Genomic DNA, 27,879 nt, shown 5'->3' with positions numbered 1-27,879 from the left:
GAGGCTTTGTAGCATCTTTTTTTTTTTTTTTTTTTTTTTGCGGTACGCAGGCCCCTCACTGTTGTGGCCTCTCCCGTTGCGGAGCACAGGCTCCGGACGCGCAGGCTCAGCGGCCATGGCTCACAGGCCCAGCCGCTCCGCGGCATGTGGGATCTTCCCGGACCGGGGCACGAACCCGCGTCCCCTGCATCGGCAGGCGGACTCCCAACCACTGCGCCACCAGGGTAGCCCCCTTGTAGCATCTTTTACAGGCTCTGAAGCCCACCGGCGTCAGTCTACCAAGACCCCGAGTTCTGGACGATACGCCAATTCTCAGGTCACTCTGGGCCCCTTGTCTCTTCTTTATTTTTCAGATTTCCAAAAATTGTGACATGCAGCTAGCATTTCAAGATTTCTGTCTACCCTCACTGGTAATAACACCTTGAAGGCTGAGTGGCCCGATTTCTCGGGGTCAAGGAGGGTCCAAAGGGCTAGCTGGGTCCAGGCCCTGGTCCAGGGTGCCCACAGGTCTGACTCTCCTGGGCTTCCCCGCAGGTCATCCCCAAGGACTACAAGACCATGACGGCACTGGCCAAAGCCATCTCCAAGAACGTGCTCTTTGCTCACCTGGACGACAACGAGAGAAGGTAGGTGCGGGAATGGGGCTGGTGGGATGTCCAACTCCAGGGGACACGGGTCAGTTTTGGAAGCACGGGCTCATGGGGCAGGGGTGGCCTCTAGGAATTTAGCGCTGTGTACGCTTGGGCTGCCGCCTCAAATCTGGGTTGGGATCCAAAGTGCCCGCAGGCCAACCTTGTCACGGCAAGACTTCTCTTCTGCTTGCAGAGGGCCTGCCGTGCCCGAGCTGAACTCACTGCCTCGTGGGCTTACGGGTGAAATGCACGTCTGTCCGCGGAGCACGGGGTCCTGAGGGAGGGTGACTGAGCTGGGGTGGCGCTCAGCACGGGCTGGAAGGGCCTCAGGGGTGGATGTGGGGTGGGGGCGAGAGTTACTCCAGGGAGGGGCCTGGGGGCAGTGAAGGGGCTGGGATGCTCTGCTTGGCAATGGCGAGCATGTAAATAAGTGGGAAAACTGGAAAACGTTAAGCCACAAAGCAAAAATAATCACTGGGAATGTTTTGGGGGCAGTCCTTCAGGATTTAATCTATGCACACACCGTAACCCTGTATTGTCACAAAACGGAATGACGTTCTCCGTAGTTTGTCGCCCTTGAGAGGTGGTGAGCGTCTCTCTTTGTCAGTAGAGGCTTTCGTGGTCTGTGGTCCCCGCTTCTGTAGGGTTGTGTGATGTGGCTGCTCTCCTGCCGTGGCTGTTTGCGTTTTTTATGATAAACAGCGTTTTGATGACATGCCCATACTCGTATGCTCATTGGGAGTATTTGTCTGTTTCTTTAAGATAAACTCCTCGACGTGGATCAAAGGGTAAATGATGTTTGAAAAAAAATTTATTTTTCCGTTCTTGGCAAACGGTGATTCTTCATTAGAATAACCGAGCACATTTTGAGAACAGTCCATGCGAGATGTGCAGATGACATACAGATACGCGGAGTGAAGGGAGAAGAGGCCACTTTGCGTCCCCCTCCCCACAGTGACCACCAGCCGTGGCCCGGACTGGCCCCTCCAGGCCGTTCTCCGCGTGCGTATCATGTGGAAACAGGTGGGACACACGCACCTTCCGTGGCCCGGGCCGGGGGCCTCCCGTGTGGCCACTGTGCGGTGTCTGTGGACGTGCAGCTGTCCACCGCTCCCCTTGCCAAAGTCCCTGTGGACGTTTCTAGTTTCCCATGGTGCGGGGTCTCAGTGAAGAGCGAGGAATGGTGCTTCTGCAGGATAGGGTGGCTGGCATGCCAGTGTGGGTTTTTAGGCTTTTGATTCGTTGTGTTGGCTGGTCCCAGGAGGGCCGCAGGGACGTCCAGAGGACCTGCAATTGGGGTGGTCCCTCCTCGCCCGCAGCGTACTTCCCAGGCGGGGTGGCTGTGATCCAGGCTGAGGTGGAGATGCCCTGTCTGCAGAAGCCCGTGGCACGGGGCAGGGGCGGGGCTGGCCGGTCCTCCGTCTTGGACCCATCCGTCCGTGCCCGCTCCCTGGGGGAGTCAGCCTCACCACGCCCTCTGCTCTCCAGCACTTGCCGGCTCCTGGTGGATCCACGGAAGGTGGACACGTGTGAGACACCTCGCGGTCGCCCTCCCCCATCTCCCTCTGCTGAGTTGGCTTCCCCTGCCCCGGACACACCGGGTACGATCGCCTTATTTCACGTTTGAGGAGAGAGGGTGTCGTTTCTCTGATTACTGGTGACACTTTGCTCAGTTCATGGCCTTGGAAGCTGCTGAGTGGTTCACTGGCCTGGACTCTTCTGCGCAGAACAAAAGGGTTTGGACTCAGAATCACAATGCTTTTCAGCAGGTCCCACCCTTTCATGGCCCCTTCCAGCTCCCAGGTAGCAGCAGGTTCAGAAAGTCTTAGCTTAGGGCCAGCCTGGCCGAGGCAGCTGAGCTGGACTCCCTCTCTGGGCCGTTCCGGGTGTGTGTGTCCAGGAAACGTATGCTGGAGTCCTGCGCCCTCGGCCCTAAGTTCCCAGAGCCACACGGCTCCCTCTGCCTCAGACTTCACTGCATCCGAGAGCCAGGTGGACAAGAAGTGGAGGAAGCAGATGGTTGGATGAAGATTCCTCTTTTCCAGGCTGGATTGGAAAGAAAGCTTTCACACGGGAAGCGTCTGCTTTAGATCTTTTGTTTTGCACAGAGGAAAACTCACTTTCCAGATCGAAGCCCGCACAGGCTCCCGTTTCTGGCTACGGCTTCTAAAGAGACGGGCTGACGGTTCAGGAAGCGGGTTCCAGAGGCCGTGGGCAGGGAGACGCTGTCCCCTGACCTTCCACGTGACATCTCCCGGTGCGGCATCCAGGGCCTTTGCTTCTCTCAGTGCGCTGGACGCTGGGCTTCGCAGCTTTGTCTCTGCTCAGTTGCGGTCTGGCGCGTGCCGCCCAGTTCTTTCCAAGTTTGCAGGGCGCCTGGTGAGCCTCGCTGTGGGTGCTGCCTGCTGCTCCCTCTGCTTCCCGGCATGAGTAGGGTACTAGAATATCCATGTGGGTGAATCCGTGCGGGAGAAGCCACGTGCTGCTCTATGATCCCTCCTGCTAAATGCAGGATTGGGACAAAAAAAACCCACGGTCTAGGGCTGGGTGCTTTCGCTCGTCAGTGTTTTCAGCTCGCGTGGAGCCGCATCCGTGGGGAGACAAGGCGAAGACTGTGTTCCAGCCCTTTGCTTTAAGGGAAGGTAATGCAACATGGCTGAGGGACAGAGCCCCTACCCCAGGCTGCCGGGCCTCCTTCTGGGTGGGGCGGCGTTTCTAGTCGGCGTTTCTCGAAGGCTTTCTCTGGGTCTGTGCGGATACTTTGGAGCCTCAGTTTCCACTCCCTAAATAAAAAGAGTGTCTCTTGGCCAAACCACAGCACCTGGCAGAGCCTCAGTTTTCTCAGGTGTCAAATGAGGGTAATAAAACCTACTTTGAGGCTTGCAGTGAGGATAGAGTGAGATACTGTCCATGGGCGTATCATTACCATCATTATAATCACCTCCATCATCACCACCATCACCATCATCACCATCACCACCATCATCATCACCACCGTCATTACCATCACCATCATCACCATCACCACCATCATCACCACCATCATCACCACCACCATCATCACCACCATCACCACCGTCATCATCACCACCGTCATTACCATCACCACCATCATCACCATCATCACCATCACCATCATCACCACCATCATCACCACCACCATCATCACCACCATCACCACCATCATCACCATCATCACCACCATCACCACCATCACCATCACCACCATCACCATCACCACCATCATCACCACCACCATCACCATCACCATCACCATCATCACCATCACCACCATCATCACCATCATCATCACCATCATCACCATCATCACCACCATCACCACCATCATCACCACCATCACCACCATTGTCACCATCATCACCATCATCACCACCATCACCACCATCATCACCACCATCACCACCATCACCACCATCATCATCATCATCACCACCATTGTCACCATCATCACCATCATCACCACCATCACCACCATCATCACCACCATCACCACCATCACCACCATCATCATCATCATCACCACCATTGTCACCATCATCACCATCATCATCACCGTCATCATCACCATCATCACCATCACCATCATCACCACCATCACCACCATCATCACCACCATCACCACCATCATCACCACCATCGTCACCATCATCACCACCATCATCACCATCATCACCGTCACCATCATCACCATCACCATCGTCATCACCATCACCACCATCTTCATCACCATCACCATCGTCACCATCATCACCATCATCATCACCATCATCACCACCATCACCATCATCACCATCACCACCATCACCATCATCACATCACCACCATCACCACCATCATCACCACCATCATCACCATCACCACCGTCACCACCATCACCATCATCATCATCACCATCATCATCAACCATCATCACCATCATCACCATCACCATCATCACCACCATCATCATCACCATCATCACCGTCGTCATCACCGTCATCACCATCGTCACCATCACCACCATCACCATCACCACCATCTTCATCACCATCACCATCGTCACCATCATCACCATCATCACCATCATCACCATCGTCACCATCATCACCATCACCATCGTCATCACCATCACCATCATCACCATTATCACCATCATCACCACCACCATCACCATCATCATCATCACCACCATCACCACCATCATCACCACCACCATCGTTATCACCATCATCATCATGACCATCATCACCATCGTCACCACCATCACCATCATTACCATCATCACCATCACCATCATCATCATCACCATCATCACCACCATCATCATCATCATCACCACCATCACCATCATCACCACCATCACCATCATTACCATCACCATCACCATCATCACCATCATCACCATTGTCACCACCATCATCATCACCATCACCATCATCATCTTTCTGGCCCTTTGACTTGTGGGTAGGGCTAAGTTAGTGGGCATCTCTCTGGATGCAGCTTTGCCCCTCTGAGGTTGGCTTGGCCATCCAGATGGAGCCCATAGCCAGACCCCTCCGCCCTTCAGTGCTTAGTCTGAGGAAGGGGCTGGTTTGGCCCTGAGACCACTCCACAGTCATTCTCTGCTCCATCCTGGGCCTGAGGTAGGTAAATGGGCTACTCTGGGCCTCAGGACACAGCAGGAAGGACTCTGGGAGGCTGGCTTGTCGCCCTGTTTCAGTGAACAGTGAGGGGAGGGCCCTTGCCCCTTGCTCCAGGCCAAGCAGCACATGTCCGAGTTGGGGCTGGAGCGGGATGTCCTCGTGCCCTGGGCGGGCCCCTCCAGAGCCCTGCTGAAGAGTTGAGTAGTCCTGGGGAGGGTCCAGGTTGGGGGGCTGGCAGGTGCAGCCTCTTCACTTGGCTTCTGCTCTTGTGAGCAATGGCAGAGACTTTGTCCTTCCTGGGGACGCAGGGGCCCAAGCAGGCTCAGAAGGAGGCCACAGGATGTTCCAGAGCCCTGGCAGGTGCTGTGGATCCCAGCCTGTCCCCCGAGGGTGCACCAGGCCCGGGGGAGGGAGGTGGGGACCCTTGGGTTCCATCAGGTCCCTTCCCGGCTTGCCCGCCCACTCAGGGTGCCTGGAGACGGAGCGCCCATGGAAGCCAGAAGCGTGATGATTAGGAGGCCCTGCGTGTGTGCGTCAGGGGCAGGGTCCAGGCAGTCGCACTGCATTTCGGGCCCACGGCCGGGGCCTCGTTCCCGGAGCCGCCAGACGGGCGGGCGGGCGGACGGGCGGCAGTGAGGGAATCTCACCCTGGGGCGGCCTTGCTGGCAGCGGTTCGTGCTCCCTGCAGCTCTGATTAAGACAGGCCTCTGGCTGCACCCCTGGCGGCACAGCTGTCTGTCTCCGCCCACCCGCATGTCTCTGCAGTCTGTTATTCCACAAATTGGCTCGGGCCCCCGGGTGATGGGAAAAGCACACCCGTCTGCTGAATTCACAGTCAATTCAGGGAACAGACTCTGTTTCTCTGAGCCACTTCAGCCCCTCTTGCAGCCTGGCTCCAGCTTCGGGGTTTGCTGCCGACCTTTCAGGCAATACTAAAAACCAAGATTAGCATTTTGGAAAATGCAGGGCCTCATCCGAGGAGATGCTTAATGGGTTGGACTGGCAAAAAGTTTGATTTTCGTTTTGCACAAAGCCAGGCTCACTCTGGGCAGAGGAGACCTCCAGGTTCGCATGTCGTGGGCCGTGTGACCCTGCGGGGTCGGAATCGTGTTCGGTGTGAGGCTGAGACCTGGGACCGTGGAGCCTGCGTCATGGCGAGCTCTGAGCCAGAGCCCGATCGCAGGCCTTGTCTGCATCTCGTTAGAATGGTGCTGGCCTCGTTGTGGCGGCTTTGGGCAGATGAAGCATGGAGGCACACGGAGCTCAAGCGAGCTGCCACGGCCACCCAGCTGGGCCCGGGGGAAGCTGGGATGTGAGCCTCGGCGGGGACGGGGCCGCCCTGGGCTGCCCTGCCTCCTGCCGTGCTTGCATCACCCAGCTCCCTAATCTCCTGTTAACCTCGCCCACGATCTCGCTTATTTGGTACTATAATGTTTTAAAACTTGTAGAGTTCGGTGGTGAGAGGTCTCCAGGGCGCTGCAGACACGTCTTCTCACACCAGCCGGTTCACTGTTGATGTCACCTGACAATCACCCCGTAACGTGATTGGAGACGCCCGCAGGCAGTGGGGTAACTGAGGCCAGGGAGGCGCGAAGAGGGGCCATTTCTCCAGAAAGGTGGGGCCCTCGAGATGGCCTTGCTGGTGAGCTGGCCCCCACCCCTCACAGTGCTGACCCAGCCCCAGGATGGAGGACACCCGGGGCCCTGGCTTGGGTCCACGCTGGAGCCCTGGTCACTACAAGTAGGAAGTTGCCTGCCAGCCGGGTGTGGGGAATTCACCAGCTGGCCGGGGCCCAGCCAGCCTCTCCGCAGACGCAGGTGCCCCCGCATGTATCAGATGGGGAAACTGAGGCTCAGAGAAGGCAGGTAATGGGCCAAGGTCACACAGGTTCTGGGGGGCAGCGACTGGTTTTCCTGAGGCAAAGTCCCGCGCCGCTCACGGCTCCATTGGGTGAGAGCGCTAGTCACACAGACTTTGCTCTGTACTGCCAGAGCTTGGGTCCCTCCCAGCCCTACAGCAGCCCTGAGAGAGGGACGCGGCTGCCCCTCGTCCCGCAGAACGGGGGCCCTGGTTGAAGCGTCGTGCTGTCTCGTTGCTTCGGGACCCTGGACGCAGCCCCCCTCCCGTCGAGAGTCCTCCCGCGGGGGACCCACGTTTAAAAAGTGAGTCGTCCTTTTCTGGGACGTGGGTGGTCCCACCGGCATCTGGTGGATGCTGGGGGTCCACAGAGGAGGAAAGGGTCTCGTGTCCCTTGGGGTCGGGGTGCTTGCTTCGCAGAACCAGTGACCTTTGAACCAGGTCTTGAAGGACAGGCAGGAGAGGGGTGGGGCAGGCGTTCGAGCGGCGGGGGCAGCACAGGCAAAGGACAGCGGGGCGAGAGGAGGCACAGAAAACAAGCTGGGCTGTGGCTGGTGGAGCGAGAGAGTGAGGCCGGTGAGCTGAACCTGGGCTGGGCCACGAACTCAGTGGAGAGCTGCCGCTTCATTAAACAGAAGTCCAAGAAGAAGCCAGGAAGGTGCGTGGTGTCTTCCCTGTGTGGACAGTTCCTGGGGCGTCTTCCCGGATGTGGTCTCACAGCGGCCCCGCAGCCCGGCCTGTTCCTCCTGGACCTCAGAGGGGCCGGCTTCACGTTCTGGAAGGGGTGGCAGGGAGGTGACCCTTCCTTCTGCTGGAGGGGTGTGTGTGTGTGTGTGTGTGTGTGTGTGTTCGTGGTATGTGTGTGTGGTGTGTGTATGTGGTATGGTGTGTGTGTGTGTGTGTGTGTGTGTGTATGTGGTGTGTATGTGGTGTGTGTGTGTGGTGTGGTATGTGTGTGTGTGGTGTGTGTGTTTGTGTTCGTGGTGTGTGTGTAGTGCATGTGTGTATGTGGTATGATGTGTGTGTGTGTGTGTGTGTGTGTGTGTTTCTTACTACCAAGGAGCTTTTTTTGTCTGGTGTCATGGAAAGCATTTCGGTGATTCTCAGGTTAAAAATGACCATTGTTTAGCGTCTGGTGCCGGGTGGGGGCGGGTATGTCCTTGGCTGCAACAGCAGCGGGAATGGTGTGACGAGCCACGGCTTCGGGACGTCAGTCATGGCCAGTCTGGTTTCTCCCTCCCTCCCGCCCCTGCCCCCGCCCTGGACCACTGGAGAGAAAGTTCAGCCGTCAGCTGGTTCCACCTGTAAATGTTTCAGTGCGAGACGCTCCTTTTTGTCTTGGCTTCCTGCCGTCACGGCCACCTCACATCCCGTAGGCGCGTGGGGGCGGCTTTCTCGCTAGGTCGTGTGCGGGCTGCTGTCTGCGGCTCTGTTTCTGCAATGGGTCCTGCCTGGGGGTCCGCATTCCCATCTGCTGAGGTGGGTCCCCTTCTTGGCACTTGAGGACACGGGTGGGAACAGCCAGGACCCCCCCCCCCCCGCCCCCTGACGGTCAGTGTTTTCTCGTTTCGCTGAGGATCCAGCCCACCCCACGTTGCATCTTGTGAGATGACAGCTGGTTCACGCGTGTCCTTCAGGAAATGCAACAGTTGCTAAGAGTCGGGCAAACAAAGATGCGCTTTGATTCCGGGAACAGCTGTGGGGAGGACACACCGTCTCTGTCAGCTGCTCCATCCTAATTCTCAGGCCGTCGGAAACGGAGCTCTTTAACCCTTTGGCTCCCTGGGCTCTTCCCACCCTGTAACTTCCTAGGTTTCTTGCCCCTCGACTGTGGACACAAGTCCTGGGATGTGGCGAGGCTGAGCCTGGCCGTCGGGGCCAGTGCTGGGGAGCAGGTGGGGAGATGCATACTGCTCTTCCGTCAGAGGAGACACAGCTCTGGGGACGCTGCTCCTGGGGGCAGGTGGACGTGGCCTCCACGGCCCTCGTGTGCTCGGAGGGGACCCTCGTCTCTCAGAGGCACGTGGGCCAGTTCCTGCTGCAGATCCCGCCACTCCTGTCCGCGTGGCCTTTGGCCCTGTGAGCAGCCATTCGCCCCATCTCGTGGCACCCAGTGGACCTGTGAGGTAGGGTTGTCCTCACCCCCAGTGCGAGGAGGAGGGACCCTTGCCCAGGGGGGCTCTCGTATGCCCAGAGGTGTCTCTGGACTCTGCGTCATAGGTGGCCGTTGGAGACGTGCCCCGTGGCGGAGGCCGTGCTTAGCCGTGCATCTCACAGGTGTGGCGTCTCCTTCACGGCACATCCTGCTCCAGGGGCCAGAGGTGTGCTGTGAACAGAGGTACCCTCCCCACCGTGGAGCTCCTTTCTCGGGGGAGAGATGAAGAGCCGACGAGTAAACAGCTGGAGGACATGGTGCGTGAGGTGGAGCAGGTTCTAGGGAGGAGTGGGGGATGGGGTGGCCTGGGAGGCCTTGTTCGGAAGGAGGTTCGAGGGGAAACCCGAGGGAAAGAGGAAGTAGACCAGGCAGGCAATTGGGGAAAGAGCATTCATGCAGCAGGGGTGCAGGTGCAAAGGCCCTGTGGTCAGGGGCATGCCTGGAATGTTCAAGAATCAGCAAAGAGGTCAGTGAGGCTAGAGCAGAGCCAGGAAGGAGGCCAGGAGTAGGCAGTGCGGACACAGACACAATGAGGCTGAACACATGGGGCCTTCTGGTTCACTGTGAGGGCTGCAGCTTCTGCTCTGAGATGGGAGCCTCTGGAAGGCTTGAGCGTATACCTAGCCTGTCAGGCCTTCCACCTGAGTAGGGTCAGTCTAACCCTGTGTTCAGAGTAGAAGGTGTAGGGGACCAAGGAGAAGTAGAAAAACCAGTTGAGAGGTTGTTTTGCTAACTCAGGTGAGGTGATGGTGTCTTTAACCGGGGTGGTACCATTGGAGGTGGTCAGTGTTAGTAAGTCCTGAATACGTAAAGGAAGGGGCTGCGTCTAGCCTGGGATGGCTCAGTCCTGACGTTTGCCTGCAGTGCTGGGTCCCTGTCTTGGTTATGGGATTCCTTTTAGGCAACAGCAGTGACGATGGTGATGACGGTGATGGTGGTGGTGATGGTGATGATGTTGATGGTGATGATGATGGTGGTGGTGACGATGGTGGTGGTGATGATGGTGATGGTGGTGATGGTGACGATGGTGATGGTGATGGTGACGATGGTGATGGTGATGATGAAGGTGGTGGTGGTGGGCACACCATGTTAGGCGTGTGTAGCTCATCTAACCTTTCAGCTGGCCTTCCTAGGAACCGCCTGTGATGGGTGTTGTGGACTCTCCGGCACTCCTGCCCCGCCCCAGCTGTGTCGCACCACATGGTTTGGGCAGGGATGGAGTCCACTGTGGGCCTTAGGAGTGGACCTTGTTTTAACCCAGTCTGACTGAGTCTGTTAAGTCACTGTGGCTGGACCCTGTAACCCAAGTCTAAGCAGGAGGCTGAGGGCAGTCCAGCCCTGCACCACTGACCAAAGAGCCTGGTTTCGACGTGACCCTGGGACCCTCCCCACTTTACAGGTGGGGTCAGGCGGGCGGCTCTGCCTCCTGGCTTGGCGGGGGGTGGGGGGACCAGGGCTGGAACCTCCATGTGGCGGGGAGCTGCCTCCCAAGAGGGCTCTCGTGGGTTCTCCCGTGGGAGCGTTTGTGGGGCACGTGAGGCTGCACGACGTGCACGACGTGTAGCCTGGGGCCCCGGGAGCCAAGGGCAGTTTTCTTCCAAAAGCGTTTGGTGTCTCAGGTCCTTCCAAGGAGGACGAGGCTGGTGTTGATTCTGCATCTATTGCAGCTTCATCCGCGCCGCCCCACGGGCACCTGACATACCTGATTCCATCCGTCTCTCACGGTGACCCCTCAGGTGTGTCTTAATCTCTGTCCGTTTTATGGGTGAGGAGGTGGGAACTCGGGGGTGAAGCAACCCGCGTATGGTCCCCGCTCAGCCCGTCCTCAGGGCTCTTCCCTGCTCCCCATTTGGGAAAGGTGACTCCCTCTGCGGGCCCCTTACTTGGCTGCGTGCACGTCCAGGCGGGGCACTGTGGGGAGGAGCCCAGGGAAGCTTCTGGAAAGCAGCAGGGCCTACATGGCTGATGGCCCCCGGGCTTCTGAGCTTCTGGCCCTGAGAGGTGGTGATGTTAGGGGCTGCTTTATTATTATTACTTTTTGGTACGCGGGCCTCTCACTGTTGCGGCCTCTCCCATTGCGGAGCACAGGCTCCGGACGCGCAGGCTCAGCGGCCATGGCTCACGGGCCCAGCCGCTCCACGGCATGTGGGATCTTCCCGGACCGGGGCACGAACCCGTGTCCCCTGCATCGGCAGGCGGACTCTCGACCACTGCGCCACCAGGGAAGCCCTAGGGGCTGCTTTGCTATTAGGAGGAGGCTAAGACCTCCGGAAGCTGGGGTTGGGAGCGTGGCTGGCACTAGACGACCTTGGACTTGTCCTGGCCTTGCTGTTTGCTGGCTGCATGACCTTGGCAAGTGATGTAACCTCTGAGAGCTTCAGGAAAGTTCCCTCTGCCCAGAAAGGCAGGAAAGCCACGGTCCCCAGGCAGGAGCCACTCCCTCTCACCTGTCTGTCCAGCGGGTGTCTGGTGCTATCCTAGGTCAGTGAGCAGGTGGGCAGGGGAGGGGGCGTGCAGGAGATGCACCTGAGCGGGGATGGGCGAGGTCTCTGCTGGGCAGAGCAGCCAGGGAGCTCCTCTTGGAGGAGGGGGTGTTTCAACCTGAAACCTGGCAAGCATGAGGGGCAGGGGAAGCGAGTTTCTGGCAGAGGGACAGTCTGAGGGCTGGAAAGCCCCTGGGGGTCAGAACTGGCCAGGCCGGGAGGGCCAGCAGCAGATCCTGCCGCTGCTGAGGGCCATGGTCCCGGGCTGGCCGTGGAGACCCTGGCGTGAGCTTCCAGGGGCTGCGCAGACAGGCTCCGAGTCCCAGGTCTTGGCCTCTGACTTCGAGCTCTGGACTGACCTGCCAGGGACGGTGTCTGCAGCCGAGGCCAGCCTTTCCCCGTCTTTCTCAAGATAAGCCTCCTCCCATTCAAAGGGGACCCCCAGCTCTCACCCTGGGTCTTCCCTGGGTAGACTGCCCCCGGGTGCCTCGGGCCACCAAACATTGGGACAACCATATTGCTTTCAATAAGGCGCTACGAATCAGCATCATATAAGTACTCTAAATGATGTGTTTCCAAAACAGTTTTACTTTTTCAATTTAATATTTATTTATCAAAATTTAATGTATTTACTTTTAGTCAGCTCTGTGCCAATAATTTTTTTAAAAATTTATTTATTTTTGGCTGTGTTGGGTCTTCATTGCTGCACGCAGGCTTTCTCTAGCTGCGGCGAGCGGGGGCTACTCTTCGTTGCGGTGCGCGGGCTTCTCACTGCGGTGGCTTCTCCTGTTGAGGAGCACAGGCTCCAGGCGTGTGGGCTTCAGTAGTTGGGGTTCACGGGGCTTAGTTGCTGCGCGGCATGTGGGATCTTCCCGGACCAGGGCTCGAACCCGTGTCCCCTGCATTGGTAGGCAGATTCTTAACCACTGTGCCACCAGGGAAGTCCCTGCCAATAATTTAAAAAACTCAGTCTTGAAGGAAAATTTTAATACTTATAGTCTTCTAGTCATAGGAAAAAATTGCAAAGATTCACACATCTCTTACAGAGCAACATGGCAGGGTGATTGATAAAATACTTTTAAGCATAAATGTTTTTACATTAGGATAAGTTCTGTGAGAAAACATTAGAAATATCTGTTCAAGGAGAGAAGGAACAAGGCAAAAATCCCAGCTAAGAGGGTTTTTACACCCCCTGTTTCTTGGTTAAAGAGCTGGTGGGTGTCCAGTCCCCGTGGTGAATCAGGGTTTTCCAGAGAAACAGAACCCAGAGGATAGAGACATGTCTGAGGACGTTTAACGTAGGGCTGGCTCTGGGGGTCGTGGAGGCCGCGAAGCCCCACCAGGTGCCGCCTGTGAGCCGGATGCCCAGGGCCCGGTGGGGCTGTGCAGCGAGTCCAGAGGCTCGAGAACTCGCAGGTGGATGCTCGAGGGTGGGGAGGGTGGGCGTCCAGCTCAGGTGGAGAGCGGATCTCCTGTCATCTGCGTTTCTGTTCTGTTGGGCCCACAAGGGATGGGGTTGTGCCGCCCACCATGGGGAGAGCCGTCTTCACGTGGTCTGAGCTCAAAGGCTGATCTCTTCCCAGACACCAGCCCAGACACACCTAGAAATCACGTCTCACCAGTTAAGTGGGCGTCCCTTGGCCCAGGCGAGATGACACCTAAAGTGAACCGCGACGCTATGGATTTTTATTTCATGGTCTATGTTTAAAAGAGTAATACAAGCGATTTCAGCAGTGAAAACGTCAGCACTTACAGTAGCCCAGAAATTCCTCCCTTTTGCAACTGTGTAAACGTTCAATGAAACGTTTTAGGTGTTTAAGGACAGAGCGTGTGACCATATTAAACGACCCTGGTCAGTCGAGGACCAAGTTGGGGACTGGGGATCTAGTTCACATGCATTGGGGCTGCTGGGGTTCCTGATCACGGGGGCCACAGGTGGAGGACGGATGGAGGGCGGGCTGTGGGGCGGGGGGGGCAGTCGACAGACTGGTGACAGTGCCAGGTTGGGCCCTGGCTTTGGCTGGTGGACTGGATGGAGGGTGGAGCCTGCAAGCTCGGGGGTTGATGCGGCCTGGAGGGCGGAGGTGGCAGGTGGAGAGATGGGATCTGGCCACACAAGCCTGAGCAGCCTGGCCTGCTGGGTGTCCAGAGGGAGGTGTCAGGTGGCCGGGGGTGGCCCTTTGCCCCCAAGCTCGTTTTCTGCCCTCGTGCCGTGGCCCCTCACCTCTGGTCCTCGTTAGCCTTGTCTCTTGGGGAAGCCTGGCCTCCTGGCCCTGCCAGGCCTCTCTGCTCCTCTCAGTGTGGAGCCATGAGCTCAGCTAATGCACCTTTTGGATTCGAACCTCTTCCTTTTATGATCGGGCTGATGGCCACTTTAAGCATTTAAATCTTGGTGGGGTTTTTTTGCGGTACGTGGGCCTCTCACTGTTGTGGCCTCTCCCATTGTGGAGCACAGGCTCCGGACGCGCAGGCCTAGTGGCCATGGCTCATGGGCCCAGCCGCTCCGTGGCATGTGGGATCTTCCCGGACCAGGGCACGAACCCGTGTCCCCTGCATCGGCAGGCGGACTCTCAACCACTGCGCCACCAGGGAAGCCCTAAATCTCGGTTTTAGTTTAGTTTGTTTAACGTGGCTTCCTGTTAGTTACCTGTGCTGCAGTGTGGAGCTTGGCTCCCGTCCGAGCAGGTTCCTCGTCGTGTGATTTTGTGTGGCTTGTCACGAGTTCAGGGGTCTGGACCCAGAACAGGGCCGTTTCCAAGTGATGCTTTCACGGAAGACAAGGCTTAATTGGGTGGAAATAACGATGATTCTGAGAGCAGCTCTGTGAGGAACAGCGTTTTTGCTCTTCTTTTCAGTGGTTTAATAGCTGCCGTTCATTAGCCGGGACCCTGGGAGGAAGAGGCTGCGTCCTCTGTGTCCCCGTCTTGCTACTCGGTGCTCAGAATTGCAGGACCAGGAAAGCTCACGAGTCTAAACTTCCCCACGTCTGTCCAGAAGCGCTGAAATTGTTCCTTAAAACTCCCTGAGGGCTCCGCTGGTAGCACAGTGGTTAAGATCCGCCTGCCAATTCAGGCGACAGGGGTTTGAGCCCTGGGCCGGGAAGATCCCACATGCCGCGGAGCAACTAAGCCCGTGCGCCACAACTACTGAGCCTGCGCTCTAGAGCCCCTGAGCCACATCTACTGAGCCCACGTGCCACAACTACTGAAGCCTGCGTGCCTAGAGCCCGTGCTCCGCAATAAGAGAAGCCACCACAATGAGAAGCCCGCGCACCACAACGAAGAGTAGCCCCTGCTCGCCACAACTAGAGAAAACCCACGCACAGCAACGAAGACCCAACACAGCCAAAAATAAATAAATAAATGAATAAATTAGTTAATTAAAAAGAAAAAAAATCCCCGAGAGGCTGGGCTTGTGGTGCTGAAGCTCCCTAGAGCCGGGCCTCGGGTCCTGGCCTCGTCCACCCAGTGAGAACTGGGACTTCACTGTCCTGCTTCTGTCCTCTCCCAGACGTGCGTCTGCACACAGATGACTTACCTGGCCTGGTTCCCACCCTTGGGGTGGGGGCGTCAGGAGCCTGGAGTGGGTGAGGCAGGCAGGATTTAGATGTGTCTTCCTTGATGGTTCAGGGCTGCTCCGGACACGGGAGCTGTCATCTCCGTCAGGTAGAGCATCTCTGCACCCTGGTCCCCCCGCCTGCCTCCCCCTGCTCGGCCCTGTGCACACCTGAGGCTCAGTGCGCTGGGTGGGGTGATGACAGCCCCGGGCCTGGCAGAGTCGCTCAGGGGCTCGCGGTTCTGTGAACACGCTTGTGCAAGTCTTCGTGTGGACCCACGTTTCCGTTTCTCTTGGGTGGGTTCCTAACGGTGGGATTGCTGGGTTGGAGGCTACCTTTACGTCTAACTTTTTAGGAAACCACCTGTTTTTCAAAGTGGCTGCGCATTTCCAGGCCCACCTGCAGTGATGAGGTTCCCATCTCTCTGATCCTGCTGAGGTTCCGGCCGTCTGTCTTCCAAGTCTAGTCACTCTAATGGCTGTGGCGTCTCATGGTGGGTTTGATTTGCGTTTCCTTGTTGGCTAAGTAGATTGGGTGTCTTCTCCTGTACTTTTCCTCTACAACTTCTTTGGCAAAATGTCTCTTCAAATCTTTTGCTCATTTTTTGAGTTCTTGGTCTTCTTACTGTTGAGTCGTAAGAGCGCCTCCTATGTTCTGGATACAAGCCCTTAATGAGATACGTGGTTTACAGTTATTTTCTCCCAGTCTGTGTTTCGGTCTTTTCATCTTCTTCACGTCTTTTAAAGTTCAGTTTATCAATTTTTTTTCTTTCAAGAATCATGCTTCTGTTGTTTTATCTAAGAACTCTTTGCCTAACCCACGTTAATGAAGCCTTTACCATGTTTTCTTCTAGAAGTTTTATCATTTTAGCTCTCCCATGAGGTCTGTGATCCACTCTGAGTCACTGTGTGTGCTGTGAGGCGGGGGTCTAAGGCCGTGGTGTTCTCAGTGGACGTCTGGGTGCCTGGCACCATTTGTGGAAGAGACTGTTATTTCCTCGTTGACATGTCTCGGCATCTCATCAATAATCAACTGAGGATAACGTGAGAGTTTATTTCTGGGCGCTTGGTTCTGTCCCGCTGATCTGTGTGCCGTATCATCACACCAACACCACACAGTCTTGTTGGCTGTGGCTTTACAGTGAGTTTGGAAATTAGGTCGTGTAAACCCTGTCACTTGGTTCTTCTTTTTCAGAATCGTCTGGACCGTTTTAGGGCCTTTGCATTTCCATATGAATTTTAGATAACTTTCTATTTAAAAAGCTTGCACTGAATTTATAGATGGATTTGATACAGAACTGGCGTCTTGTCAGTACTGAGGCTTCTAAGTGATGGACAGGAATGTCTTTCCGTTTATCTAGATCTTTAGTTTCTCAGAAATCCTCTGTCGTTTTCAATGGACAAGTTTTGCACTTTTTTTGGCAAATAAATCCTGCAGTGTTGCGTTCTTTTCGATGCTCTCGTGAAGGAGACAAGGTTTGCAGCAGGGTGGGCTGGCTGTGGAAGCTCTGGGGGGCTCTGGTGGGCAGGAGTGGAGGTGGGTGGGCAGCAGGGCGGGAGTGGCGGAGCCTGGTGAAGAGGGAGCCTCGTCCCTATACCAGGACACCCCCGAGGCAGAGGGTCCGAGCCCAGAGGGCTCTGGGCTTCGCTCATCCTGAGCCCCTGGGGGACAACCTGTCAGTCACAGCTAAGTGTGTTATCTCCACGTGGGGAGTAGGGTGAGATCTGCAGATGGGTTTTTGATTATGTGAGGCATGTTCTCCAACTTCTGCTGATGGCTCTGGGACTAGTTAGGGGGAAAGTTACTCTGTGGCCAAGCGTGCACGGCACTGTTTATCTGGGCGTGGGACTGAAATTTAAATGACAGTGTGCCAAATTGAGGAACTCAGGGTTTTCTAGGGATGCTCGTTCCGCGGCACTTATTATGTGCCTGCTGGGTGCCACACGCACTCGGGCTGGCGGATACAAGGTGTTTGCAGTGACCTTCTCCTCCAGGGAGGGCAGCGTGAGACACGTGGAACGTGGGTTGAAGACAAGCTGAGGACTCACATCTGAACGAGGACTGGTATCTAGAACATATTAAGATCTCTCATGATTCAACAATACAAAACCAAGTCGTCCGGTTAGAAACTGGGCAAAGACATGAAGAGACGCTCGACCAGAGAGGACACTCGGATGGAAAACAAACCCACGAGGAGATGTTCAGCTCCTCAGGCAGCGGGAAATGCAAATCTCTCTCCACCCATCGGGATGGTTGAAATGCAAACCACTGGCGGGCATGAGGCGGAGACGGAGCTCTCGTCTGTTGCCGGCGGGAACGGCAGCTGTTACAGCCTGGAAGACGCTTTAGCAGGTTCTTAGAAAACTAAATGCGTAACTGCCATGTGATCCAGAAAGTGCGCTCTTGGGCGTTTATCCCAGAGCGGTGGGAAATTACGTTCACGGGAAAACCTGTATGTTAATTTTGCTCATAGCAGCTTTATCTGTAATGGTGCCAGACTGGAAACAACCCAGGTGTCCTCAGTGGGTGAGTGGATACCATGGAACAGCAGTCAGCCAAAAAAGGGAACACGTTACTGCCACACACGACAGCCTGGGTGAGTCTCTAGGGGAGTGTGCGAGTGAGGCCGATCCCCAAAGGCTCCATCCTGCGTGACACCGTTTAAATAACATTCTCAGCCTGGCAGAGTTATAGAAACGGAGGACAGATGGGTGGCGAGCAGGGGTTAGGGACTGGGGTGGGGTCCTGGTGCATCTGGATGGCATCAGCGCTGGCACCCTGGGTGCTGTGCTGTGGTCTCCCAAGATGTTACCTCCGGGGAGATGGTGACCGCCACACGGGCTGCCCCCGTGTTATTTCTTACAGCTGGTGGCCATTGGCTGGGAGGTGTCGGCCACCTGGGGTCACTGTGCTCCAGCTGTCAGAGAGGGAGGGGCCGTTCTGGTGGGGCAGGAGGGGCCCTGGGATCAGGCCTCCTTGGCCGGGGCTGGCAGCAGACCCCAAGCCCCTGTTGGAGGAGCCCGGCATCGAGTGAGTGTAGTGCCGCGTGGTGGCAGGGACACAGTGGTCGTAGCCGTTGGTGCACGTGCCACGTGCCGGGCGTGGCACGGATGCTTCTGCGGCTCTGTCAGTCGCTCCACTTTGCAGATGACGGGCTGAGGCCCAGCGGTTGGCCTGCCAGGCCCCAGCTGGTCCGGGAGCTGCAATTTGGGCCCTCTTCCTGGCTGCCGAGCCCCTCAGCCTCATGCCTCACCTCGCTGCGCCCCAGAAGACCGAGGGTCCCGTCTATCTGCTTTTCCCTCTGTCCGCCTGTCCACAGGCCCCCCTGCGGCCTTCACAGGGTGGGGGGAGAGGGCGTTTCTCTGAAGCTGTTTGCAGGATAGGGTCCCAGGGGATCTTGGAGGCGGTTGACACGTCCCCAGCCTTCCGGGCTCCAGGCCTGCGTCCCAGTGTCCCAGGGAGCGGCTTGACGGTGTGCACCACTGGTCAGGTCCTCAGACTCTGTGGCCGGCCCCTCTCGGGTCCCCGTTCTCAGAGGGAAGCGAGGCCTGGGCATCAGCGTGCTTCTGACCCAGAGTCCAGGACACTCGGGGGCCTGCAGGGAAGCTGACCAGGTGGCGGGGCCTACAGCAAGCAGGACCCCAGCGTGGCGGCCTCTGCCCTGGGGAGTGGGCCCAGGTGGCCAGGTACCAGATTTTTCCAGAGGAGCTTGAAAGTCCAGATTTTTGTGAAATCTATTTTTTTGCCTTTTTTTTTTTTTTTCTTGCGGCACGCGGGCCTCTCACTGCCGTGGCCTCTCCCGTTGTGGAGCACAGCCTCCGGACGCGCAGGCCCAGCGGCCATGGCTCACGGGCCCAGCCGCTCTGCGGCGTGTGGGATCTTCCCGGACCGGGGCACGAACCCGTGTCCCCTGCATCGGCAGGCGGACTCTCAACCACTGCGCCACCAGGGAAGCCCCTATTTGTCTTTTGATTAAATTTTAAACTTTTATTTTGAAAATATTTCAGAGAAAAGTTTCAAGGAGGGTAGCCCCGCCCCCTGCGCTCGCTGGCTGGCGCTCTGGGACGCGCGCGCGTCTGCTTCATGTCCCCGGCGTCTGAACGTAGCGAGGACCCTGACGCTGATGCTCGCTCTTACTATCCTTGCCTCGTATGGGAGGACGTGACCCGTCCCTTAGACCCCTCAGCACATCTCAGGGCTGTCGGGACGGTTGTCACACTGGGATCTTGCAGGAACACGACATTCCTAGCTAACCCACAGCCCGGGTTCGAAGTCTGTCCCGATTTCTGGCGTGCCCAGAGCAGTGGCTAGAGAGTTTGGCTATGGGGTTCGCGCCTCATTAAGCTCGACTGTTTCAAAGGTGGGCGAGCGGCTTAAGCATTTGAGGACACGGGGAGACCCCGCCGGGTGGCCTCGTTTGTGCCCTCACCCTGGGCTGACCTCGGGCGGCAGGAGGTCGAGCTGGGCCCGCGACTTGGGCTCCTGCCTGACCCAGTAAGAAAGCCGCAGAGCCTTCTGGGTTGGGTCTGGAGTGCAGCTCCACCGGGGTCTCGCTGGGAACCTTGGCCAGATACACAGTTCCTCTGAGGATCCGCTTCCAGATTTTAGCCTGTCAAGAAGCCCAGTGAAAAGTGAGAAACTACACGCCAGATCTCCTAGGATGGTGCTGGGCCCGGAGAGGGGGACCCAGACTCTTGAGGGAGTGCCGTCCCCCCACCCCACCCCTGCCCCTCTTCCCTCCTTCCTTCATTCCTTCATCCGTCCACCCAGCGTCCTCTGTGCCGAGCCTATCCTGGGGGTGGGATGCAGAGGCTGCTTCTGGTTTGGAGGAGTTCAGGGTTATCGGGGTGGGAGGGAGCGTGGGGAGCTCCCTTGCCCAGGGAGCAGGGCGTCTGGGCGGGGGGCCGTGTGGGGAGAGCCCAGTGCCCTTAGGTACTGCAGCCCCTGTGGTTGGGCGCAAGGACGTCGGGAGGGGGTCTTTGAAATAGAAGACGGACGCCAGAGGCTGGCCTGCCCTGCACACGCCCACGTTTACGGCCTTGGAGGGTGGCCAGGGCATGGGTGGAAACGGCCAGGCTTTGAATGGGGTGACTCTGGTGTGGCCACCCCCGGAGCGGAGGGAGGGAGAGAGCCAGGGGGCCTGGGAGGGGTGGTCCAGGGCTCGGCTTCCGCACTGGCTGGGGTGTCCTGTCCCTGCCCTGGGGTGCCTGCCTCGGGCTCCCCCGTCACCTGCAGCCAGCGGGAGGCCACGTGGACTTGTGAACAAAGCTCACTTAGGAGGACTGGCCCCACAGTGCCAGGGCCCAGCGCACCACGCGACGTCCATTGGATTAGGAAAGACCGTGAATTTGGGGCTCACAGCAGCTTAGGAGGTGCCTTGGAACGTGGACCAAGGAACCCAGAGCATCTGCAGACCCAGAGCCACGGCCAAAAGGGCCGATGCAGGGCAGGTGGGCGTGGGAGGGGGAGGGGAGGCGTGCCAGTCTGCAGGGCTGGGTAAACGGCACACCTCGACCACCCCCCTTACGGATCTTCATTAGTTGTGGTTTTCCCCAGCCCCCGACTTCAGTCCACTTTGTTGTTTCATCCACTGAGGCTGTTATCCGAGTGGCGCCCAGGCTGCCCGTCTCTGGCTGGTGGAGCCTCTTCGTGGGGCTCCCGCGCCCTCTGACCCGAGCCTCACCTTTTCTGTCATTTTCCTTGCTTTCTGTCATTTTCCTTGCTTTCTGCTGTTTCAAGAGGCTGCCGGCTCATCTTGTATGTTTTCTGCCCCAGACCTGGAGTCAGTTTTTTCTCTAAAGACTCTAGGTTCCTTTTGGTGGGAAATTGGATTTAGAGACCATGTTCTGGGCACTGGGGGTGCTCACTGCTTCAGTCTGTCATCGTGGCTGGGCTTTTTCTGCACACAGAACTAGGACTTTTTTTTAAGATAAAATATTTCATGAGTTCATATTGGTTCTTCCAGTTCCAATTCAGGGCTACAGGTTGGCTGGCTTGGCTTCCTTCCTTCCTTCCTTGTAATGTAACGTGATTAATTGGATGTCTTTATGTCTTCTCTCCCATGCTGAAGATGCCAGCTCTAAATGGCACCAACAAAAGAATTCTTTGCTTTATTGCACCACACTTGCGAGCACACACATGCACACGTCCGACCTTAGAATAACAAGACTGTCACTAGTGCCACCAATATGATCAGCAAAAACTGTTTAAGGTTTATTCCGGCTTGTTTTGCCCTGAAGCATCTGCGTTTTGGGAGGCGATGCTGTCCATTGGACACACATTTCAGTCCATTTGCTGCCTTTTACTTATGATTTGTAAGTATCGTTTTTCAAATCCCAGCCTTGTTTTTCTAATTGTGTAAAATATTAACATGGTTCTAAAGCCGTGCCCACCAACAGGGTGTGTCCACAGGATCGTTGATTTACCCCGTGTCCCCGCCGGTCACTCAGCTTCCTTCCTAAGGCCTGTGGGGACCCTTTTACTCACAGGATTTGCCTGTGTGTTGAAGTAGCAGATTGGTAAGTAAGCTGGTGAGTCAGCGGATGTGCACGGAGATTCACACCCCCTCCCCTCTTTCTTAGACACACGCCTTTTCCACCTGGCCTGCATCCTGGACCGCACGCCTTGGCAGTTTATAGAGGGTTTTGACAGCACTGGGTCTTTGGGGCTATTCCAGAGCTGGAGCCGTAGGTGATAGGAGTAGGTAAATCCCCACACGTTGTCTCCTTGGTCACATCTCTGCCCGTTTCACGGAGGAGGAAGCTGCTCGCCAGGCCCGCTGACCAGTGAGCATCAGTGTAGGACTGGAACAGGGTGTCGATCCCCTGGCAGCGCCAGGCCCACTGCCGTGCCTCGGGGTGGCGCATGGGGTTGAGTTTGGGGTCTGCCTGTGGCCGTGCTCGGCGGCTCCCAGGCCTGAAAGGGTGGCCATGGGCCCCTCTAGCTGCCTTGGTTCACAAGGCACCGCCAGGCGTGTCAAGCCACGGTGGCTGGGCCCGGAGAGTCAGCAGAAGAATACAGCCCCGGCGCTTTCATGGGAGAACCAGCCGGCGTGAAGCGGCCGTGCCCTTGGTCTTATTGCCTCAAAGGGGAAAAACAAATACAGCTGGCATATAATGAGATCCTTACCAGTGAAGAAAGGCCCCGGCGCGTCCTGAAGCCTGAAGCCTCCATGGACCGAGGCGGCTTCACCTCGTGTGCCCTGTGACCACCGGCCTACCCCGCCCTCGGAGCCCAGTGCCGCCACCCAATGGGGGCCCAGGGCTGCTGGCTGGGGGCGGACACGGATGGCTGCGTGGGACCTGAGCCCGGGGCACGGAATGGCCTCCCAAGGCGGGGCTGGGTGCGGGCGTGGGGCAGCTGTCGGGCTGGGCAACAGCGGGAGGCATTGTCCCCGAGCCAGTGTGTGCTCTCTGTGTGAGCTGTTGCTGCCCACGTGCGTATGGGGGTCTCAAGCAGCCCCTCAAAGGAAAGGAGGGGGGTGGGCTTTCCAGACGTGGTGCTCCGTGCACGTCAAAATGATGGTTTGGGGGCTTCCCTGGTGGCGCAGTGGTTAAGAATCCGCCTGCCAGTGCAGGGGACACCGGTTTGAGCCCCGGTCCAGGAAGATCCCACATGCTGCGGAGCAACTAAGCCCATGCGCCACAACTATTGAGCCTGCGAGCCACAACTACTGAAGCCCGTGCGCCTAGAGCCCGTGCTCCGCAGCAGGAGAAGCCACCGCAACGAGAAGCCCACGCACCGCAATGAAGAGTAGCCCCCGCTCACAGCAGCTAGAGAAAGGCCGTGTGCAGCGACGAAGACCCAACGCAGCCAAAGATAAATAAATAAATTTATTTAAAAAAATAAATAGAATGATGATTTTTAAAGAAGTCACAGGTGGTGGGGTCCGTGCTGGCCTGGTCGGGGCGGTACAAAGGCTGCTGCCACTTGCAGGCCGCTGCGGGGCTCCGTCCTGTCCTGGCACGTGGGCTCCCGTAGTGTCCTGCATGCTCTGTCCCACACATGGCGCTCACTTTGCACTTGTCCTTGAGACTGTCCACGTTGGTGACACAGCCTCCCTGACCTTTTGGTGACTGTGCTGGGCCCAGGGGCATGTGCGGAGGGCACCCCAGCCACGGGCAGGCACGTTGGTTTGTGGCTGCCGCGGGTGGCGCTGTCACGGGCGTCCTCTGGGGTGTGGCCAGCTGCGTTTTCCTCCCTCTCAGCCCTCCAGACCCCCAGCCCCGCAGGCTGCTGGTACTTCTCAGCCGCCCACCTGTGATCGCCAGCATCCCCCTCACCTGACCGGACCCTGTTTGTGCCCTTCCCCCTCCCAGCCTAGGCCAGGTCTCCGGCCCTGGTGGGTGCATCCGCCGCCCCCTCTGCAGGCCTGCGTCCAGCCCTTTGAAGCAGCCTCTGATTGGTTTAGCAGTCGTGGGAAGAACACACATCCCCAGCCCCCCGAGCCCTGGGTGTGGGTGTTTCCAGAGATCTGGCAGACGCGCTGTGGCATCTCCCGCCCACGTACTCAGCGGGTCTGGCAGCCCTGATCGCACCGCTGCCTGGACCTTGTGATTGACCCTTGGGCCCACTGGGTTTAAAATAAGCTAGAAGCCTTTTATCCTGGGAAACGTTTCCTATCCCGGGAAGTGATGAGAAGGGAGGAGGGAGCCAGGCTGGGAAGGCCTCCAGGACCCCGTGTTTTCCACTCCTGACCTTGGGCGTGGCCTGCACGGGGTGGAGGCATTGGGGAAGGGGGCTCCCACGCTGTCAGCTTTCACATGGGGGTCACACCCGCCCTGTGACGATGGCGTCCTGTAGTGCACAGTGGCCTGGGGTTCCCAAGATGTGGCATCCGTGTAGGACTAGTGCTGGTCCCTTAGGGGTCGGCCCGAGCTGGGTCGGGGCATCACCTGCTGTGCAGACGAGCCTGGGGACCAAGGACCCTCATTGGAGGTGATGGACGAGCTGAGGACTTCCTGGAGGTTCGCGCAGGCCGTGCAGCGGGAGAGGTGGGCGGGGACGGGGAGCTCTGGGAGCCCCTGTGCTGGTCGGCGAGGACGCCCCGTTTTACAGCCAGTGAGTCTAGGTCCGCAGAGTGGACATGCTTGCTCCCCTCCAGCCAGCTGGGGGGCCACGCTGACCCAGACCTTGTGGGTCTCAGGACCCAGCTCCCTCCTGCGCTGTTCCCCTTACCCGAGCCTGGGAGCCGCCGCTGGCCTGGCTGCCCAGACACCTCCCGGGTGGCCCCGCTGGACGGCCCGCAGCTGCGTCTCTTCCGCCAGGAATGAAATCCTTGAAGAAGGATCCAGAACCCAAGTGTCGTGATTCCCGACGTGGCAGGGTAGGCTTTGTGGCCGGCGGTGTTGCATGCGGGGGCTTTTCCCCTCAGCTCCCGGGCCCTGTTTCTGAACCATCGATGCAGAGGTGGTGATGAGGTTTCCAGCCCCAAGCTCGGTTACAGCGTGGGATGCGGGGCCTACCTGGGAGCCTTTGCAGCCCATCCATCCGTCAGAACTGTTTGCTCTGACTGCCGGCCTGGGGCCCACAGAAGCCACCATGTCACTGCTGGTGGCTGTCCACCAAGAGGCATCGGCCCCTTCTGCAGGGTCTTTGCAAGGTGTCGAGGGAGGGCAGTGTCTCCCTCTGGCTCTGACCACAGCAGTTACCCTGTGACAGGGTGAGGTGGGGAGAGCGGGCTGGCCCAGCATTTATTTAGTTTGGAAATTTTGTTCATCAGTTTGGTAGTTTTCCTCATACAGATCTTGTGCATATTTTGTTAGGTTTACACCTAAGTATTTTATTTTGGGGGGTGCTAATGTAAATGGTATTGTATTTTTAATTTTAAATTCCACTTGTTCATTGCTAACATATTGGAGAGTGATTGACTTTTGCATGTTACCCTTGTACCCTGCAGCCTTGCTATAATCACTTATTAGTTCCAATGGGTTTTGCTTTTGTTGTTGATTCTTCAGGATTTTTTACATAGACAGTCATGTCATCTGCAAACAGACAGTTTTATTTCTTCCTTGTAGTCTGTATATATATATATTTTTGGCCACACCACACGGCTTTCAGGATATTAGTTCCCCAACCAGGGATCAAACCTGGGCCCCTGGCAGTGGAAGCGTGGCGTCCTAACCACTGGCCCACCAGGGAATTCCCTCCAGTCTGTATACCTTTCATTTCCTTTTCTTGTCTTATTGCAGTAGCTAGGGCTTTTCCAGTATGATGTTGAAAAAGAGTGGTGAGGGGGATATATTTGGCTTGAATCCCCATCTTAGGGGGAAAGCATCTAGTTTTTCACCACGAGGTATGATGTTAACTGTAGGGTTTCCAGAGCTCTTCTTTATCAACTTGAGGAAATTCTCCGTATTCTTATTTTTCTGATGAATGGGAATTCAGTTTTGTCAGATGCTTCTTATGCATCTGTTGATACGATCTTTCTTCTTCAGCCCTTCGATGTGATGCATTAATTTTTGGATGTTGAACCAGCCTTGCATACCTGGAATGAATTCCACTTATTTGTGGAATCTTTTAATACAGAGTTGGATTTGATTTGCCTATATTTTGTTGAGGATTTTGACATGCATGTTCATGAGATAGTGGTGTGTAATTTTCCTTTCTTGTAATATCTTGGTCTGGTTTTGGTGTTAGAGTAATTCTGGCCTCAGAGAATGAGTTAGAAAGTGTTCCCTCGGCTTCTAAACCCTTCTGGAAGAGCTTGTAGGAATTGGTATGATTTCTCACTTCAGTGTTTGGTAGAGTTCGCTAGTGAACCCGTCTGGGCCTGTGCTTTCTGTTTGGTAGTTGAGCGTTTATTGATTCAGTCTCTTTAATAGGTTGTATCGTCTGCTTCTTCTTGTGTGTTTTGGCAGATTGCGTCTTTCAAAGAGCTGGTCCCTTTCGTCTGCGTTCGCAGATCTGTGGGCACAGAGTTGTTCATGGTCTCCCTTTATTCGTCCCATGTCCATGGCATCTGCAGTGATGTCTTTTCTCTCATTTGGGGCGCTCATTATTTGTGTATTCTCTCTCTGCCTCTCAATCGCTCCTCCCCACCCCACCCCTCCCCTTTCTTTGTTACCATGGCGAGGGGTTTATAGGTTTTTAGTGACCTTTTCAAAGAAGCAGCTTTGGTTTCATTGATTTTTCTCTGTTAATTTCCTGTTTTATTTATTTACTTATTTAAATTTCCTGTTTTAAATTCTCTAATTTTTATTCTTTTCTTTTGCCTGCTTTAGGTTTACTTTGCTCTTCTTTTTCGAGTTTCCTTAGGCTATTGATTTTAGATCTTCCTCCTTTTCAAGTGTATGCTTTCAGTGCTGTAAGTTTTCCTCTAAGCATTGCTTTTGCTGCATCCCACAAATTTTGGTAAGTTGCGTTCTCATTTTCATTCAGTTAAACATTTTCAGTTTCTCGGGAGCCTTCTTCTTCCACCCATGTGTTATTTAGAAGCGTGTTGCTTAATCTCCAGATCCTTTGGGATTTTGAGTTACGTTTCTGTTATTGATTTCTAGTTTAACTCCGTTGTGGTCTGAGGGCCGATGCTGTGTGAGTCACGTGTATTAATTTGTTCAGGTGTGACACTCAGCTGGCACACCTGGGACCACGGATGTGCTCCCTGTGGAACCCCAGGCGTTTGTGTGCTTTTCCCCAGGGCCAGGCATCGGGGTTGAGGAACCAGCCACAGAAGAGTTGGCTCCGGGCTGCCCGAGGCAGAGGCTCCTGGGATTTATAAACACTGTGCTTTCAATGCCCCAGCAGGGAGTGGGCCGCCCCACGTCCACTGCAGTGAACAGCTACGCTTGAGTCATTGCTGTTTAGAGAGAACTGTTTGGAAACTTGCAGTCAGTTTCACCCAAACACTGGAAAAGCCTAAACATAAGCCAGGCGCCCTGTCGGGGCGCTGGCTCCCAGCAGACGGAAGCCCCCCTGTTACCCGGGCTGTGACTTGCAGCAGAAAACAGGGTGTCCCCGTGGTGCTCAGGCACCAGAGCTTTGCCTGCGGGTCCAGGCTGGTTCCTGGAACGTGAATAACATTGACTGTGAGCCCAGGCCAGCAAAGGAAAGAAGTTTTCCCAGGGCAAAGGCAGCGGGCGTAGGGCCTTGAGAACAGTTTCCAATGTCAGGTGCACTTTTTCCCTTGGTGGCATCATTTTGAAGTCAGAAAACGCACTTGTACGCACTCGAACACGTTCTCTGCATTCAGTGGGGCCTTTTTATTAATGTTGTCCACATCGCTCGTTATTCCCTCCGGGTCCTTGTCACCACACGCGTGCATTCTGCTCAGACCCGCTGCTGGAGCGTCTGCACTGTGTTATGAGCTGGTCTCGCGACATCACCAGCCGGGGGTATAAACACGCATCCTGGCTCTGACATCCCCCACTCCCGTGCTTCTGAAAGTTTGACGTTTTTCAAAATAAAACGTTTAAAGAAATAAAGACACAGAAATACTGGAAATGCTAATGCAGTTTTTTCCTTATGACTGGAGGTGTTCCTGGGGTCATTGTCACAGCGCTTTTGCTTAAAATCACAAGAATTCTACCCCCATTCCCGTATTTACATAATGCA

The 27,879-nt window shown here is 56.2% G+C and overlaps 1 protein-coding gene across 6 annotated transcripts in view; it reads left to right on the top strand.

Moving 5' to 3' along the window:
• PRKAR1B (protein kinase cAMP-dependent type I regulatory subunit beta) overlaps positions 1-27,879 on the top strand; it is an 85,467-nt gene that overhangs the window by 16,299 nt on the left and 41,289 nt on the right. For 4 of the 6 annotated variants that reach the window (XM_073791777.1, XM_073791775.1, XM_073791778.1 and 1 more), the window contains exons 4-5: positions 354-410; positions 535-626. In XM_073791777.1, the coding sequence (XP_073647878.1) occupies positions 354-410; positions 535-626 (149 nt within the window). The remainder of the gene's footprint in view (positions 1-353; positions 411-534; positions 627-27,879) is intronic. The other 2 variants (XM_033839786.2, XM_073791776.1) reach the window with 1 other exon arrangement.

The sequence above is a fragment of the Tursiops truncatus genome, chromosome 15, assembly GCF_011762595.2.
Source record: "Tursiops truncatus isolate mTurTru1 chromosome 15, mTurTru1.mat.Y, whole genome shotgun sequence".
Lineage (NCBI taxonomy): Eukaryota > Metazoa > Chordata > Mammalia > Artiodactyla > Delphinidae > Tursiops > Tursiops truncatus.
Note: the sequence above shows the minus strand (reverse complement) of the source record. Positions and strands in the feature narration are given on the sequence as shown.